General features: G+C 40.1%; 1 protein-coding gene across 3 annotated transcripts in view; it reads right to left on the reverse strand.

Annotated features, from left to right (window-relative positions):
- Positions 1-19,210, reverse strand: part of itpr2 (inositol 1,4,5-trisphosphate receptor, type 2) — a 61,888-nt gene that overhangs the window by 4,793 nt on the left and 37,885 nt on the right. For all 3 annotated transcript variants that reach the window (XM_072385579.1, XM_072385578.1, XM_072385580.1), the window contains exons 41-55: positions 18,908-19,161; positions 18,633-18,833; positions 17,292-17,402; positions 16,811-16,906; positions 16,584-16,703; positions 13,386-13,496; positions 13,116-13,308; positions 12,831-12,956; positions 10,894-11,069; positions 10,623-10,787; positions 10,312-10,495; positions 9,076-9,159; positions 8,137-8,258; positions 7,843-8,008; positions 7,597-7,757 (exon numbers count right to left, since the gene is read on the reverse strand). In XM_072385579.1, coding sequence (XP_072241680.1) covers positions 7,597-7,757; positions 7,843-8,008; positions 8,137-8,258; positions 9,076-9,159; positions 10,312-10,495; positions 10,623-10,787; positions 10,894-11,069; positions 12,831-12,956; positions 13,116-13,308; positions 13,386-13,496; positions 16,584-16,703; positions 16,811-16,906; positions 17,292-17,402; positions 18,633-18,833; positions 18,908-19,161 — 2,270 coding nt within the window. The remainder of the gene's footprint in view (positions 1-7,596; positions 7,758-7,842; positions 8,009-8,136; positions 8,259-9,075; positions 9,160-10,311; positions 10,496-10,622; positions 10,788-10,893; positions 11,070-12,830; positions 12,957-13,115; positions 13,309-13,385; positions 13,497-16,583; positions 16,704-16,810; positions 16,907-17,291; positions 17,403-18,632; positions 18,834-18,907; positions 19,162-19,210) is intronic.

A 19,210-nucleotide genomic window follows, 5' to 3' on the forward strand; every position in this document is an offset into this window, starting at 1 on the left:
GAACCCCATGCTTCCCACTGGTGCATCCATTGGTGTATGAATGTGTGTGAATGCATAAAAGAAAGCACTGTGTGTAGACTATATGGACTAAGACATGCTGTATGAGTGTACGAGTGAATGGGTGAATGTGGCACGTAGTCTCAAAGGGCTTTGAATGGTCAGCTAGACTTTCTACAAGCAGCAGCTTAATTAATGTCAGGTAAGGGTGTCGAGATTGGTTACAAAAGAAGCATCTATCAAATACCAAGTCTTTCTAAGCAAGGAATCTTCATGGGTCACATTTTATGTAAAATTGTTGAAAGTGCATAATACTGTGTGTAATATCCTAGCGACTGGAAATTTCTGTTGGATGCTTGTGATCCATAAGCCCTCGGGAGGCAGGGCATGGGCGTAAGCTCAATTTGGATGGACACAGAGACAGAGAACATGTGTTCTGTGGTCAGATGAGTCCATGTTGTCCATGCCAGAGATGGGAAAGGCTGCACTTCCACCACAGGAACCTTTTCCAGGAACCAGAGTCTACAGTCACTCATGCCTGTTAATATATCTGAAGTGCACTTCCTTGAATGCGGGGTCATCAGTATCACAGGGCACTGCCGCTTCTACAGCAATAAAATCTCAGATTTATTTAACAGCGGTTCTGTGTAAAGGTACAAATAAAAACACCAACAGACCCACACCTTAAAAAGTGTGCAGCAGTGGCCATGGCATGGAAGACTTCCATATGTATGAAGTTACTATTGATTTTATTTATTTTTCCTTTAACCGTCAGATGATGGATGTCCAGGGCTGTTTATGCAACACAAGGGGTAACTACCTACACAATATCAGGCTGGTAGTCTTAATGGTCCATGCATGGGAGGGAAATTAGCAATTGCTACTTAAATAAGCAATTTGTTATTAAGGTGAGGATACGACAATGTATGGAATGATTGGACAACCAACCAAATAAAAACAAACAAACAAAACTGATAAGAAAACAAATGAGGAAATATAAATATGAATAAATTATTTTTTTGCATGCAACTACCTAATTTTACCTAGTTTTCCTAGAATTTAACTCTTTTTTTTTAAAACTCTATTTTCCTTATTCTTTCATCCGTTGCTTTCAGCATTTCTTAGTTGCAACCACTTTTTTCACTTCACAATTGTTTTACCAGTTCCCTACCGTGCAAAATCAAGGTAGTCCAATGTTGTGACGCTGTGGACTGCGAGATAAAACTTTGATACCATTCTGCTGCTTCTAGCTTTCCCTGTGGGGAAGTATCGCTGAATTCCCCGCACATTGTGTTTAAGTTACTCGAATGGTGAATTTGTCAGACGACAATATAAAATCAGGGTAGATCAGAGCGACAGTCTGGAAATGCTTGACACAGTCTTAACAGGCTGATTTTTTTTAAACATAATTTCTGGCACCTGAGGCTATCTGACAAAAGAAAGAAAAAATGTGTGAATAACAGCGGTTTCATTGGGAATTTGTTACCATCAATATACACTTACAAAAAAGATGCAAAAAGACTGAACTCTGGAGCTTGTGAGGAGTGCCAAGGCCCACTTGAGTCGAGCTGAACGTATGCATGTGTGAGTGAACTGAAACGCACCAGATAACACACAGTGTGTTAGTCTGGCTTTGAGAAGCTTTTAAATCATTTTGGTCAACTAACATGTTTACATGCAATTTAAAATTCCAGCCTTGGTCTGGCTAACACAGCATTTTGTTTTTTTAAGTAAACAACAACGTCAAGTAAAAATGCTAAGGCTATGCCTTTCACTGAAACAAATTCCTGCAAACATGAAAGCTTCACTCCTTTGTTGCATCTTGTTGTTCATGCTAACAACTCCCCGTCAAAGTGTTATGCATGCCCAGCATGTGGGTTCTAATGGTTTTTGGTTCAGGTTTGGCTTCCTCTTTGTGTAGATTCAGGCATTGATTCAGGCAAGAACTTAAGTAGATGCTGAACAGTACAAGCAATAGGCAAAAGAGGGGAAAAAAACATTGGGATATGAAAAAACCAACTGAGGAATGGCAAGATCAATAAGTAATTAATCAAAACTAAGAATGAATGTAAAATGAGTGAATTAACTTTAAAAACAAAAAGGCAAAAATGAGTAATGCAAAAAAAAAAAACACTTAACTTATAAGTTAGATCTATATTTACAGTTCTCTTCATACCTTATTAATTTTCTAAATGTTTTGCCAATTTTTCTGAAACCCCCGTCAGTCCATAGCATCAGCCCTTTTGGAATCCTCGTATGTAGTAAATACATGTACTGCACATCTCAGATTTCTAAGCAAAAAAAAAGTCTTTTACTTATTTATTTGCATTATTTTTCGACTGCTCTCAATCCTTTTAACTCCATTAATGACTAGAGGGGATGCTGTTAGACTGAGCTACACAGAATGAATTGAGTCTGTTTATATAGAGTTTCCCTGAAAAACAGGGGCTAATTGGGCCCCTGGCATCAAAGGCACAATGACAAAAAATAGTTTCCTTTCTCACCATTTCAAAAACACAATGACAGCTCTGTGAGCTGAAAAACCTCCCTGGAGCTGAGTACTATGATGCTTGTTTAAGTCATCCATAACTGATGGATTATGATCTCAAAGATGGGAATACACTTTTTTGACGTACAGTCAGTCATGTTGGTTAAGGCATCATCACCTAATTACAGAGATAAGGTTAAACTGTGACTGTGTAGAATCTGCATCCCACCAATGTCTTGTAGCTCATCATTAGACTGTACAGTCAACACTCTTCCAGTGTGTGCTGTACTGTCTGAATGAGTCGGGCTTTAGTGTTGCTTCAATGATCATTTCAAACATGTCAGTGAGCATGAATTTACAGGCACGTATTCTTGTGCTTCTCAGTAACTGCTGTAACAATAACACCAATGTTTTAGCTGACGTTCATGTAAGTTTTTCAAACCCTGCAGAATTTCTTGTTTTATCCACAAATGTGACCTAAACATGAAATTTGCAAGGAAGCCCTAAAATCAGAAGAAAAGACACTTCTCAATTAAGGAAAACAATCTGGTATTACACATCTTTGAGCAGTGAAAATAACGGAACCAATTATTTCACTATCTGGCTTCAACTCTGGGAAGTTGGTGGGTTTCCTTCTCCAAACTGCTCATTTTGTGTCATTGAACAGGTATTTTATGCAATCTGTGTCAAGACTTTTTGCTTCTTCACCCATTCTTTGTTAGAGCAACTTGCACGCTCAGGGTTGTTGTCATACCGATACAGAACATGCTAAAAATGATACAAACATTTTGCATACTACATAACTTGGTAAATGGTAAATGGACTTGTACTTGTATAGCGCTTTTCTAGTCTAACTGACCACTCAAAGCGCTCCACTACATGCCACATTCACCCCACTCACACACATTCATACAGCACGTCTTAAGATACATTCACACAGCATTCATACACTGGGGGAGCAACGTGGGGTTCAGTGTCTTGCCCAAGGACGCTTCGACATGTATCCTGGGGAAGCCAGAGTCGACCTTCCGATTGGTGGGCGACTGCTCTTCCTCCTGAGCTACAACTTCTGCTTACAATATATTCTGCTTATTATATCTTCAAAACACAACATAGGAGGAATCTTAGATGCAGCTGATACCAGATTCTACAGAACAAATACTATAGTACGTGTGCAAATTTCATTTTTACCTTCCACTTCTCCTAATGTTTCCTTTTTACAGCCGAGACCGTTTTAGACACATTGGAAACTATTAGTCTTTAATTTTGTAAAGAATAAGAGAAATGCGTTTATTATAAATTAAGGTCTATGAACATATGCACTACTTCACCTCATTAGCTGCAGTTTGGGAAGAAATTTAAGTGGCACTCAGACTGTTGAGTGATGTTGTGGCACAGTATGTGTAATTAACAGCTACAGACATGCAAAATGGTGTCAGGAGATAAAATGACACAGCACACAGTGTACCAGACACACACGAACAGTTTCTGAAAGAGCCACATCTGAACTCTTTCATTTCATTAAAGAGAACCTAATCTCTGTCCTCACTTTACGTTACAAATAGTAGGCCTTCATCCACTTCTGCTGCTATCGCTTTTATCACAGACAGCGTGTGACATGTGTGTTGTATGTTTAATGACGGGTTCATGTTGTGACAGTGTGTGCGTTGGTGTGTGTGTGTGTGTGTGTGTGTGTGTGAGAAAGAGGCAGACAGAGAAGGAGAAAGAAAGCGACAGGAGAGCACGTGCCAAGCAGGGCTGAGCTATTAGGAGGCCACTTGAGATGGGTTATGTAACGGCGCTGTGGCTGCTGCAGTACCTGCTAGGCCTGTAGTCGCTGTCATAATTTTACACACAAACACCCGCACAGTGACTCACGTTCACATGCACAGCACACCAACAGAACAGACACTCAGTGTAACATGAGCTGACTCTTGCCTGGCACCACATCACTTTATCCTACCCAACCAGAGGCAATCATTGTGAGTCAGGCGCTGTGTGTTTGTGCATGTCTGTGTATATGCATGTGTGTATGCTTGAATGTGTGAGTTTAAGGTCATCAGGTTTCTGCTCTTTTCCAACAATTGGGGGGGGGGGGGGGGTGTTCAGATCGTATTTAAGCTGTTGTAAGAATCAGCCTAAAGCTGTAGTGCACAAGCAAAAAATAAGGATGAAAGTTAACAGGTGAAGCCTCAAACAGAAACAACCTAAACATTAAGTCAAAGCCTCCTCTCAGCTGCGGTGCAGAAAAGAAAAATGAAGCAAGCGGTTGCAGAGACCAACTTCAAAACCTCTTACTGCTTTCCAATTCAGCTGCTCCTTTACAGCTAATGTCAACACACCAATGTTCTCAGACTGAAGACAACTTACTATTGTATATATGAGCAAGGATTTTAGTGATGCACTTAGATTAAGCTGGATAACTTGTGTTAAAGCAAATGTTTCAAGAAGTGCAGCCTGAGATACTTAGACTTTAAAGTTTATAGCAGGGCATCCTTTCATTAGACCAACCCTGCTACGCCTGGTAAATCTCAACTCAAGCTCTACATCCCATATTTGTGGAGCAGGGTTCCAAAATTCAAAGTCTGCAATCTGAAAAGTTGCCGAGGCCAATGCCGTATTTTGCAAATTTAATGTATTGGATCTTAATCCACATCAGAATTTAATGGGCACTTCTTTTTGGATGCAACTTTTAACCGTCAAGGTTTTTCTCAGGTAGTCTGAAGTGTCGACTGGCAGTCCAAAGATGAATGTGAGGCACTTTGATCAAAATTTTAACAAGTCTGCATTTCAAATGTATGCACCCTGAGAGTGATAACGAGGGGGGGGTAAGTGAGGCATGAATTCATGCATTGTAAAAACAAGATGCAAGTTGTTGCTTGTTTTAGTTAATGTGTGGAAACAGAAAGTGTAAATCTAGAGCCATAACAGCAGAGCAGCCTTTCACCCCAGCTCCTCCATGCCAACAGACAGAGGCTGGTGCCTCTTAATAACACACAACAAAACCTAAAGACATGATTAGTGGCCATTTGAAAAGTTTTCACACATTGATAATATACTGTTTTTGTCACGTTGCTATTTCTGTGTCACGGGCAAATTTTTTGTCTCACCTCACTGCTGTCTACATGACTATCACATTTTGGTTATTACTAATATTTTTAATATTAGTAATTCATATTTTTACACAGTGAATGAGGTGTAAATAAAAAAGGGTGCTAGTCCAATAGTTCCAGTGGAAATGGTGCAATCACCTCAAATCTGGGTGGAAGACTTGGACTGGAAGCAAAATGGACAGTCCTCAGCAGACACTTTTACACACCTTCTGGTGCTATGGTGCACACTCAATGAAACTTGTCTCTTCAAAAAAATAGCAGAGATATTCAGAAACATATTTTATGAGATTGTTAAGGTCTTGAATAATCAGAGCATTTACAACAATGATGAGTGAGGTGCACAAACACAGCTGTTCGTGGCAGCCCTTATTTCTGCTACCAGTCTGAGACCTCCCAAGTTAGAGGAGATATTTAGAGTGTTGCCACCTACCATAGCAGGACAACAGTCTTTCTCAGTTACACATTAACCACAAAGTAAAAAATATTAGTAATAATGAAAAGGACATAGCCATGTGCGTCAGGAGAGTCGTGAGCAAAGACAGAGACAGAGTGTCTATTAGACTTAACTGATTTTACGTATGATCAATGACACAGAAACAGCAACGTGACAAATACAGCTCATTTTCAATGTTTGAGAGACCTTCCAAAAATGCACAAATCAAGTTTGCAGGGGAGATTCTGTCATATTAAGAGGTGCCGAGCCTTCTTGATTGAGCAAGAAGTAAATGATTGCTGATTCTCCATTTACTCTTTTTACATGCATGCATATTCACATAAATGTGAAAGAAATAATAACTGACGATCAAATTAATTTGACTTTTTGAGAAGGATAACATTGCCCAAAATCAAAGTATTTCCTATCGCTGGCAACTCAAACTCCCTATCATACCCTGATGAAGACTTTAAAATCAAAACTTTTTTTCCTCTTTATAAAACCGAAGTCTCGCAGCTATTTTTAATTCTGCAGGTGTCAGTGGAAGTTTTGATGCATAATACTCTGCTTTCACTTCTCCATGCACATTGCAAGTCAGTGAAAGCCTAACTGCCAATAGAAATGTGCTATCTATAATATTTTGCAAGACTTTAATTAATAAAAAAAAATATACAGAAAACTTCATCAAATTCCTAAACACAACCCATGCAAACAAAGAGTTGTTATCTTATGCGTGTTTCTGCTCTGCAGCATATTAGTAAGTGTTAATATAAAGTCCTGACTCATCGTTAACTCATCACCCAGCAATATTTTGGCCCAGCATCAGAGAACTTAACCAATTGGAAGAGCTGCTGATGCATATTAATTTAATGTCTATCACCAGTCTTTTATGTAAATTGTGCTTTGTAATGTCACCATTCTTATGCCCATCACGGTTGAATGTTAATCAAAAAATGTGTTATTGTGCTGCCAGGCTTTATTTGAATCCATTAACCTAGCAGACACACATCTGGTTCTCTTTACATCCTTCAACTTCTTGTCTGTGTCACTGCAGCAACTTGGTGCAGTGATGATAATAGTGCCGGACTGGGTTTAATTACTATTTAACCACACCATGTCCCAACAGGTTAGGAGCGCAGCATGGTGAAGAAGACCACCTGACCACAGAGACCCGTCTCGTTTTCCTATCAGTCGTCTGCAGGAGATGAGTAGTGTCTTTAGCACACTGCAAATGTTCCAGCTAAGAAAGGCAGTACAACTTTACACTCCTGCATGCTCATCTACATCTGTATGCTCACCCGGTACAGCTTGGCGATAAAATATAAATGAGGTTGTAGAATTGTGTTTTTCCATGTATACCTGGATTATTAAACAGAGACCTGGGTGCCTCTATGTGTGTACCATCTCAGCAATAGTCGGGTTTGGTCTCAAAATTCAGAATTATCAGATAAGTGTATGAATGAATTGCAACTTAAGCTTATGTGTACTGTTAATGAAGCATCAAAATGTATTACAAAGACACAGTGTGAATATTTTTTTGTGCAGTAAATGTAAAGTGTACTGACTGCGATCATCTGGGCCACGTAGCTCTCGGGGCCGGTGTACTCTGTTGGATCCTTCGTTCTCACTAGAACCAGGAAGTAAAGGTAGTGCCACATGCTGTGCTCAGATTGTATATGCTCTTCAAAGGACACGGTCTTGTTGTCAAATTTGTCTCTTTCCAACCCTGCAAGACATCAGCTCTATTAAACAAGAACCCTTCCAAATACACCGTTTTATTTGCAGACGAGCTTCCATGAAGCTGTACGCACCACAGATGAAACAGGTGGTTTTGAGAATCTCCTCCTTCCTCTGTTTCTCACTCCTCAAGTCGGCAAATGTGTCAATGATCACTCCAAAGATGAGATTGAGAACAATGATGATGACAACGAAGAAGAACAGAAGGTCATAAACCACCCTGGCTGCAAAGAGAGGCTCCTAAATGTTTGGATTACAGGTAAAATGTGGAGAAAATTCATCAGTTTAACTCTGAACGGTTTCAGTCGACACAAACAGACATTAAGTGAATAAACTATTTCATTTTTTTAGTTTCAAGGTGGTCTCACCTCTTTGGAGGGTCTCCTGAGAATATCTCCCACACCACCTCCATTACGTAAACCCTGGTTCAACACAGTGATTATACACATGAGCAGAGTGTCGCACACCCGCTCAATTCCATCATCTTCATCTAGAACAAAACACAAAGAACATTTGAGGGGAAAGAATAGATAAGACTGGCCTCAGACGCACTAATATACAAAATTCAGTTTTCCTTCAAGTCACTCCTTCTTTCTCTTCACTTAGTTCTGCTCATTTGATGACAAAACTATCAACTTTATTTTTGCTAACCTCATTATTGGAATATCTGACTGGATCTTTTATGTCATAAGTCTAAATTCCAGCAGAACAAAGTTAAACTGATGTGTATGACAGATTCTAAGGAATGTCAACTTTAAATTCAAATTCAGTCTAACCTGACTAAATAAAAAGCATTCAGCTGCCTCTGATGAGTGACTGATGATAAAACATTTCCACAAACATCCCTTCCCTCCCTCAAATGTGTGAATAAAACGTACTAAAACACAGACGCGCCATTAACCATGAATAAACCCACTAAGCTATTTATATGATGTGTGAAATGCACCAATACTATAAATGATAAAGCCATGTACAGCATGACAGCTGAGCAAAGAGAGGATGTGGACGAGATCACGTGTGTGCTCCTACAATGCAGGTGATCCGTGGATCCAGGAGTGTGAGTCACCGCCTCTGCCTCATCAAGTTTCTTTGTGTGCACGCCTCGGTGTGTGTGACTGTGTGTGCCTGTGCCATGCATTTGTATGAGCAACCTCTAAGGGACTTGTGATGACCGACCGGTGCTGCTGGTCTGTATGTGACCGTTTTCCCACATTCTTAACACTAGTCTACTTTACAGTGATGAGTGGGACAAAAAGACTGAAGTTTGTTTAATTTAATTGAAAAAAAAAAAAAAAAAAAAAACTTACCAGGAAGTGAATGGGGAGGTGACACAGGGCAGTCGTCTTTCAAACATGTGTCTGCAGCATTGTTACTCAGTAAATCCCTTTTGTCTACAAAATAAAAGGGTTTACATGTTGTTGTTTAATGATAACAGAGCTAAAAAAAAAATTTAATTTGTCTTCCTGCATTCACTCCTGTGAGTAAAATCAGAAGGAAAAAAAACATATAGTCAGACATTATGTAAACTAAACCAGCAGCTGTTGGGTGGGTGTTAAAGTGTTGCTGAAAAAAACTGAACAAATCATTTGCACATAGTCCAAACCCTGCAGGGGAGCTAAAACATTTACGTGTGATCAGTTAAAACAAACTGTCTGTTTTTCTGACACCCCGCTTCAGGTGTACAGGCCTCCTTCAGTTTTCGTCCCTGACCATTAAGGAGGTCAGGTCTGAGACAGGAGTGTCAGAGTAGGAAGAAAAAAAGACAGCAGGTTGGAGTTGGACAGGGGGCCTGAGGAGGAGCCTGAGGAGGAGCCTGAGGAGGAGCCTGAGGGTCGCAGCTTCGTGGCATTAGCATTGTGGACAGGGTGCTCCTGAGTTCTTTTGAGGCTCTGGCTGTACATTAGCTTAGCTCTCTCCTAACGTACAGAGAAACATGAGCTAGTTATATAACCCAGCACTGCTCTGCTGTGTTTGCTGTGCTCTATTCAGCAAAACACAGGATGGTGCGGCCACCAGGTTATGCAACAGGTGCACATGTGCAAGCAGGATGTCTTCTTGGTCGTCAGTGCCAGAGCTCATTAACACACCCACACTCTCCAGTGCTACCAAAACACGTGCGTGGGGATGTGTATATAGTACACTGTACATGCTCTACATTTTCTTGCGTAGAGATTATAAACTTACACAAACAGTGATTATACTGCTTTATAGAGACCCAAAGAGCCCTATCTGCTCTGACTGATCACCCAGTTGGTAAAAAAAAAAGGCCCAAATTCTATGTTTGAGGCGTGCCAGACCAGCTTTTAAGAGGATACTGTGCAGGTACATGTTATATTATGATGTCATTAGATAAAGAAAGAAAATTCATAACCGCAGACAAGGCTTTTAGGTAGATAAGCAGTGTGTCATGTGGAGGAGAATCACTTCCTCTGATAACTTTGTAGACATTTTACAATGACAAAATTCTATGTAACACTTTGAAGAAAAATGGGTAAACTGATAAATAAACTGAGAATAATTTCAACTGCTCAATGATTTCTGACCTGGCGTAGGCAGCCGGTCCACCTCCATGCGGAAGTCATCCTTGAGAAAAAGAAAGCCAATGATGGAGAAAAAGTAGACAAGAAAAATGGCAAGCAGAGCTGTCAAAAGGATGGAGCGGCCATTTCTCGTCACACTCTTTATCACGTTCAGCAGCGTCTCCTCACGGATCACCAAGTCAAACAACTATGAGGGGATATCAACAGCAGTGAGTTTGCAGCAATTCAGAACACAAATTCCTTGAAGTTTTACATAAGTTTTAATAATTGATCAATCAAAGCAATGAATTAAAAAAAAAAAAAAGATTTCTTACCAAGAAGCTATAGAAGAACTCATGAACAAAAAGGCCCAAAACGCAGACGATGGCATAAGTCAGATGGTATATAAAGAGCATGTCCATCACAACTGCTTTGTAGCCTCTAGTGAATGTTCCCTGGTTGCCCACAAAACTTACAAGAAAGACTAACTTGTTGAACAGCTGAAAATAAAAGAAAACAAAATATATTAAAAAAAAAAAAAAGGAAGATGTACAAGCTTTAATGGATGAGGACACACAAAACTTTGTTGAAACACCATGTACTTACATTCACAGTACCGAGCAATAAAAGAGCAGGGGCGAGACCCATTGTGTAGATGGCTCGCAAAATGAGTGAGACCAGGAAGAATGGGATGCTGAACAGTTTGGGCAAGACAGGCAGTAAGGCGGTGAAGACCCCAAATGCCACCCACAGCAAGATATTCCGGAAAGGGGACAAGGTGCCTAGGGGTAAAAGACGTTTTATAGATGATATTAAAAGATATTTTTAAAAACGTGGTAGTCTAATGAATCATTCACAAAAAATGTCAAACAACAGTCCACGGAGACGTCATTGCTCTACCACTCCTCACAGAGTATACCAATCAGTGATGCTTGAGGTTTTAGAGAACTGCAATGTATTGAAAATGAATCAACAAGAATGGCTTTCATGGAAAATTTTCAACACTTTAATTTTCTGCAACACACAGAGCCCACCTTCACATTTCAGTTCGAGTCAACCAATTAAATAACAACACATCAAACAAGCATTATTATGCTCACATCTGTAGGTGGGTGAGGTATCAGCTATTCTTTTACTGGATATTTGTCCTATATAGAGGCAGAACTGTACTCTATGGCTGTACTCTAAGTACTATTGTTTAAAAGATCTTTGCACTCTCCTGTAGATGTTTTCACCTAAATTGACTGATTAGATTTCAGGATGAAGTTGGGTGGAGCTACTGTATTCCGGCAGCAGCAGGAAGCGTATAATCTCTACATACAAGAAAAAGTGATTAAAGCCCAAGTTGCCCCTTTAGTACAACTAAAGAATAGGGTGGATATCATTAAGTACACTCTGTACATCTCAACATTGTCCTGAGGAGAGGTCTGGAAGATAAGGAAGAGGACTGTAGATTTGCCTTCAAATTTCACAATCTCCAGTAACACATGTAAGCCATACATTATTGACCATACATATTGTGAACATTATTGAAGAATAACTCATTGTCAAACACAGTGTTATTTAATTCCCTAACAATTTGAAATGCCAATTCACTTTTGGACCAGGTTCAGTGTGTTGATAGTCAGCAAGTTTTGAATTATTCAACCGAATAGCAGGGAATAACTCTTAACCAGTGACAAGAATATCCAAGGTCTTTAGAACAGCGGTGACCTAGACCTGAAAATAACTAAGGCCAGGTTCACACTGACAAGAGTGGCATTGTGTGGCAAGTGCTTTGGTGAACTAAAGGTTTGTAATCACACAAACAACCTTTCTGCAATGGCCCAGTTTTTGCCTCCATTATTGTTAGAGATGGAAAATACACAGTTTTGTGTAATCCATGGTTGATATGACTGGAAAAATAAAGGCATGAAAGTTGGCCAGCTGTAACCAAGGATGGCCAGCAAGCATGTTAATTATTTTATATAATTATTTAAGATCATAAAAGCTAAGCTGCATTTTCAACACCTCTAACTTGTTGCCTATACGCTACAACCAAAGGTGAAAAGTTTAATGTTCCTTGAATGAGGTTTACATGATGACCAACTAATGGTTTTACGAAATATTCTTCTGGAAAACCGTGTCCCTGCCGCTTACCTCACATATGAACAATAGGCAACTCGCAAAACTCTAGAGGCGGCTTGAGCTGCACCTGAGACGCAAGTTTCAAGCATTCAGTGTGGGTATTTTCATTCTCTATTGACACGGGAGCCAAAATAAGTAATCGTGCTAATCACACACACACCTCTCACCGCTCCCAGTTTGAACCCTGCATCATTTTTTTGTAGCTTTAAAATCTTTTTTGGACACAAAATAATTACAATAATAAAATTAGTCAATGTCAAAGTTCATTGTGTTGCAGCCTCAGCATACGTCTAATTCAAGTTAAATAGCATAGTATATAGGAAGAATGGATGCTGATAGTTGTGCAAGGATGTTATTCATTAATTCATTTTAAGTTGGTTTCCTGTTAATAAAAGCTGGGTTCGAGAAATTCTTACCCTCATCTCCATCATCACCAAAGGGGTAGAATACACCCACGGCGAGGTTGAGCAGACAAGCCAGGTAGAAGGAGATGCTCCCCCAGAGAGAGATATGGCGTGAGAACCAGAACAGAGCCTTATTTTCTGTGCAACCAAAACACAAAATCAATGCTGGCCCCTCAGTTTATCATGGAATTAACAGAATAAGACACTATAAATAGTATTCATGATTTACCATCGTGTAAAAATGCTTCTGCTGCCATAAAGACTATTTTCTACTGGATATGGAAAGTAAAAACTTACTCCGAATCTTCTTTTGCCAGCGCATCTCATTGTAGAGATTGTCACACTGCTGGAAGAAGTCGTTCACCTTGCTGCCTTGGTCATCTCTCTCGGTGGTGGTGAACACACGCACTTTGGACTCCTCTGTGAGGTACTCGCAGATGTTCGGAACTGGAAACACTATCTGCTCCATAGTTCGGTCATGACGCACAATCTGAAAAGAGGGATTTATTGCCTTAAAAGGCTTTAAATACCATAAGGATGAACTGGCACAATGAGAACGATGTTTACCTCTATCTGAGCGGTGTGCTTGCCATAGTAATGAAGGGCGTCATCCTTCTCCTTATCCAGCCCCGACCCTGGCCTAAGGCTCTGCTGCAAAATCTTGTTGTGTCTTGCCAACTAAGAATCCAAATGACAACAGTTTGCTTACTTTAGTTAAATCACAAGATAATTTTTGCCCATGAAGAAAATAAAATGTTTTGTCCATTGGATACAAAGCATTACAGGAACACAAACGTATACATGACATTTGCAGCATAATTTTTTTCCCCACTCAAGTTTTCTAAAAATCTGGTGCTTGTGCTAGACTTTATTACACTATGGAGTCACTATGGAGTTACAGTCGCTGGAGAGGCTGTACTTTCTTGTCGACCCCGTCCATGCACATAAACACTGGAGTTTTCCTTGATGGACAAGAAGCTAGCTTCTCTGTAACTTCAGGACAAGGGTAGGGCTCCAACTGTTGTCTGAGTTTACACACCTATCAACTATTCAGGGTAACCAGCTTTCTTTTTTTTTTGGATGGGGTGCTGGAAGGTGCGTCACCAGGGGATTCCTCTGTATTGATGGGGGACTTCAAAGCTAATGTAGGTGACGACAATGAAATGTGGAAGCAGATGATCGGGAGGAACAGCATCTGGATCTGAATCAGGGTATTGTTTTTTTTGTTCGACTTCAGTGCAAGTGTAGTTGTCTGTAACAAACACATTGCTCGAGGGTAGTTTGTTCCTAAGTGCACCTGACACCAGGATAGCCTAGGTCGCAGACTAATTTCTCTAATTTCAGTCATTGGCTCTGCAGTCATACGTCTTGGACACTCAGGTGAAGAGGAGCTGAACTGTATACTTATCACCACCTGGTGGTGAGCTGGATCAGGTGGTCAGACTTGGTGCATTCTGGTCCAAGAAACATTTAGAGGAAATCTTCAAGTCCATCTCCAGCAGAGCTTCTCCAAAGTTCTGAGGAAGGCAGGAGGACTTTGAGTCCGAATAAGCCATGTTCTCCATTGGCGAGGCCGCTGTACATAGCTGAGGAGAGATCCACCAATAGAGGTCTGTAAGGTGGCTGTTGCTTGTTGTGGCAGCAACCCCCCAAAAGCATTGGGAAGCAAAAATATGGGTGTGAGAGGAGTTTGGCATGGCAATGAAACATTACTTTTCTTTGGCCTTTTGAAGAGATTCCAGCTACTCATCAGACACCTCAAGTGGTTGAAGTGGTGCTTTGCCAACACGGTTTACATTGGGAATGGGATGCTGCCGACCACAGAAATAGTCTGGCCATGGAAGGAACATTGTGCGGATATTGTTAACTCGAGTTTGAGAGGGACTCGCACTCCAGACTGGCACAGCAAGAGTGGTGAGTGGTCTCTTTAAAAAATGGCAACAAGAGGGTGTGTTTAAGCTACAGGGAGAAAAAAAGTAATCACACTTCTCAGCTGGAAAAACTGGGAAAGTCTATGCTGGGGTGCTAGAGTGAGGAATCCAGTGGACAGTTCAAACCTCCCTGTCACTGACCCTTACCCTTTAAGAACAACGTTTCAAGGTACAGCCAAGAAGGGGAGGGTTTCCACTTTGCTCAGCCTAAGATTGCACTTTAGCTTTTTGCAGATGATGTGATCATGTTAGCTTCATTGAACAGAGATCTCCAGAAGGTAGTCTGCAGCCAAATAGTGGGAATGAAAATTAGCACCTCCATGTCTGGGAAAGGAGGATTGCCCACTCGAGGAGTGTAATCATTTTGTAGTCTTGTTCACTAATGGGGGTGGAAGGGAGCAGAGGATTGACAAGCAAATGCCGCATGGCGATGCAAACATTGCACCAAACTGTTCCAACCCTCATCTATGGTGATGAGTGCCAGGTAGTCACTGAAAGAATGAGATAGATAATATGAGAGGTGGAAATTATTTTTTTCTGAAGGGTGGCTAGGCTTAGCATTAGGGATAGGGTGAGAGGCTCAGTCACATGAGAGAGGCTCAGAGTAGAGTTGTTGTTCCGCAAAATAAGTCAGCTGAGAAAGTTTGGGTATCTGGTATGGATGCCTCATTTTGAATTATATAAGCTCATTTGAACTACCATAAAAAAAACTTTAATGTAGAAAGTTTTTGTTTTTTTCCCCCCAGAAGTAGAGAGAATAAAAAGTTTTACTGGACAAGCTTTAAATTTGCCAGAAAACCCTAAAGTGTTAGAAGGCTCTTTTACTGAGACAAAGTAGTAGTAGTATAGGCCAGATACCACAGGTGAATAAGCTTAAAAAAAAAAAAAAATTTTATAAATGACATGCATCAGCCTGAAAATTCCTAAATTCATTCATAACATTAAAATGACAATTTGCAAATGACTTGCACAAAATTTTGGAAAAATTATTAGAAATTTTCTGAAATGTGAAAATTAGGCAAAATTTTAACTGTAAAAGTGATCATTTACATACATTGTCAGAAAAGAAAAGATATTTTCCATCTCTCCTAGCTTGTAAGAAAAAAAAAAAGAAATCCATCCTAGTTGTTTTTAGGATTAAAATGTTCTTAGTATGTCGCAAAAGCTCCATCATTCAGGCCAAGAATAATCTTTTTTTTCCCCCCAAAGTTATAGAAATCTTTTAAATATATTCATAATTAACTACACTTATAGAAAACAACTATTTAAATAAAAACAAAACAAACAAACAAAAAAAACTGACTTGGTGCCCCGGTTCCAAGTTTTTCTCAAACATGCTGCAAGCATACAATTCAAAACTAGTATATAAGCCACATTTCTAAACAACAAAATCATTTCTCAGAAATGTTCTTCGACATTTAATATTTCTCTTTCTATTACCATCAATTAGATATAGTTTCTGCGTCTTATTTACACTCAACCCCCCCCCCCCCCTTATTTGTGTGAAGAGTCAAGACATAAACAAAAACCTTCTTGTCGTGGTGTAACTAGTCTGTTGGGTGGACAAAAATACCCTGTCTGACACTCTGCTGTAAAAAGGCAGAAGTGAAAACCCGCTAGACGTGGCCTGCCCTTTCAGACTTACATGAAACAGTGTCACATCACGAAAACTAATTTTAGAAAACTGTCAGAGCGGCTCATTCACAGAGGAGCAGTCTTCCATCATTTAATACTCCTGCAGTGAATGGCCCAGAGGTCAGCGGAGGGTCAGACAGAGAGGAAATCCACTAATGTGTGAGTCACAGACAGATACAAGCTCAGGCATTTTCATAACCTGGTGAGCCAAGATGTAAATGTTGTGTCCAACATCTCTGGGTTTGATTGGGTCTCCAACACTGTCTTCGTCCTCCTCACTCTCCAGACCCTGGGTGTACGCTTCCTTCATTACATCCACCTGAAGCACACAAGTCATGACATGTCAGACCTGATATTGGACTAACGGGATCTAGATGTAATTTGTTTAATCTGTCAGTGTACACATGCGCAGAGACACGCGCTTACCAGTTCTGTGGGCCTCATCTTGTAGAGAATCTTCTCTGCATTCTCACTATCATGGCGGCTCTCCATGATAGCCAATAGGAGCTTGGAAGCATTATTCTACAACAAAAAAAAAGGCTTCAGCAGTGAACTTTTATATTTTGATTAATAACAAACAATAATAATAAAGATTCAGGATTCAACCAACTGACTGATTAAAAGAAAATAAATAAAACGAATCGCCATTTGGAAAATGTTACAAAACTGAAAACCTCTTCAAACAACTGGATGAAAAAAAAAGGCTCCATTATCAAAACAAATCATTTTGCTATACCAATCCTTCAAAGACAGGGGAATAAATCAAATTCACTCCAGTAATCTTGTCATAAGTTTGAAGCGTTACAGATAATTAACCGTACACAGCACATTGTGATCACTGCAACAATAATGGCTGTGCGTCATGGCAACAGTCCACTCAAGGATCTCAGAGGCACCTGCTGCTCACCTTGAGCTGCAGCACCAGGTCCAGTCGATGCTTCCCCAGGGGGTTGATGGGGTTGACAATCAGGGCAATAATAATGTCAATGCCATTTGACTCATGCTTGGCTATACAGGTCTGGAAGACAGCAAAGAATACAAAAGGTGAGCACAGGACACAAACAGTGTAACAAGTAAATGGTATGGTATTAAGCTATAGCTTATTGCTAATGCACAAGTGCTTTGTGCACTGAAAACTGGTTTGTTTCCAGAAAAGTTTATATGCTTTGTAAAATGTTGATCAAAAGAAACTGCCATGATTTGCACGTCGACATTCAAATGCTGAAAGTGTGAAATTTTGTTGCACTTTCAAAAACATATTCTCATTTTGGATTTGAGCAGAGCTGGGACAAGGGAAAGCTAAAAAGAAGTTCAGTCTTTCAGGAACAGAGATGTGGAAAGTCTAAATTGTATAGCACATGAGCAAATTGTTAAAAAATATAAGATTAATGCTTCCTATCAAAAATTGCAAAGAACTTTAGAATTTCATTATTTTTACTACATTGAGTATAAATCTCTGCTTGCAAGGGACACAAACAAACAACGATATTCAATGTCTGATCTTCAGGCCCTCAGGCAGCCCTTTGTTAAAAACAGACACAAATTTGATTTGGAAGTCACTGCGTGGGCTAAGAATCAAAGCTAATTCATTGTTAGTGAACACAATCTGTCACTGCATTCACAAGTGAAAGTTCAATCTTTACAACATCAAGAAAATAAACATTCTGGAAAGTCTGGGAAACTCTGCCTTCTTCTCTGCTCATTTATTCCTCAGTGAGGTGAAAGGAAAACTACCCAGTAAGAATCTGAAATTCTTTTTGAAAACCGTGAGGTGCTGCACACACCAGGAAAAAACACGAGAACAGGCTTATTATCAGTTTGAAGTTCAAAAGCATGCATCCACGGTCATATCAGGGTACATTAATGCATTCAGCATGAAAGACTTGCAGATTTTGAAGGTATCATTAATAATGAAAGACATACAGGTTTTGTAGCTACATATGTCTCAAGATGACTATCCATTAAGGCAAGGCCTTGCTTGTTTGAGCAAGGCAATGCAAAACAGGCATTCTGCTTGTATTATCACAGCATGCTTCGGAGGAAATACCTGCCACCCAATGAAAGCATCTGGAGCACAATGAAACAAAAATATCACAACATATACTGCAGTTCCATTCTAATATTGAATAATCTTTGACTCTAGGAAAAGGTAAACCTCAGACCATACCATATATATATATATATATATATATATATATATATATATATATATATATATATAAACCCTGACCCCTCCTCACCCCTCTACCTGGTTTTCATGGCAGGGTCCCTGGCAGTACTCTGTGATGGTTTCCAGGGTTTGGCGCACCAGATCAACATTACTCTCATTTATATAAAGTCCCAACAGCCCAAGTCCTCCGGTCGTACTCCCACAAATGCAATCCAAAAACTGAAGGGTCTCGCATACCAGATTGTAGTTCGTCTTGTTGTTCTGACTGCGCAGAAAGTTCTGGAAAAATCACAGGTCAATCAGCAAGCAGTCTGATAATACCTGGACATCAAAGGTTGTTGAAAAGTTCCTACCTGAAGGTCTGAATTGTGGTTTTCACAGAGCAGCTGGAGGTAGCGTAGGATTGGTTTCATGATGGTAATGGTTGGGCTCATTGGGGTTTCTTCCTCACCGTCCTCAGCCTCAGTTATCTCATTGGTCTGCCCGAGGCCTTCGAGGTCAGGGTCCAGCTCCCTTCTGAAGGCACAAAAGGCTTTGGAAGTCACTGAGGAGGCCTCCTTTAGTTGCCCTCGCATGTCCTCCCTCATATGAAGTCCTGAGTCTTTCCCTATAAACCAGCAAGGAGAGGAGATAAAAAAAAATAAAATAAAAATAAT

This window comes from Leuresthes tenuis, unplaced genomic scaffold (assembly GCF_036924035.1).
Source record: "Leuresthes tenuis unplaced genomic scaffold, fLeuTen1.0.hap1 SCAF_5, whole genome shotgun sequence".
Classification (NCBI taxonomy): Eukaryota; Metazoa; Chordata; class Actinopteri; order Atheriniformes; family Atherinopsidae; genus Leuresthes; species Leuresthes tenuis.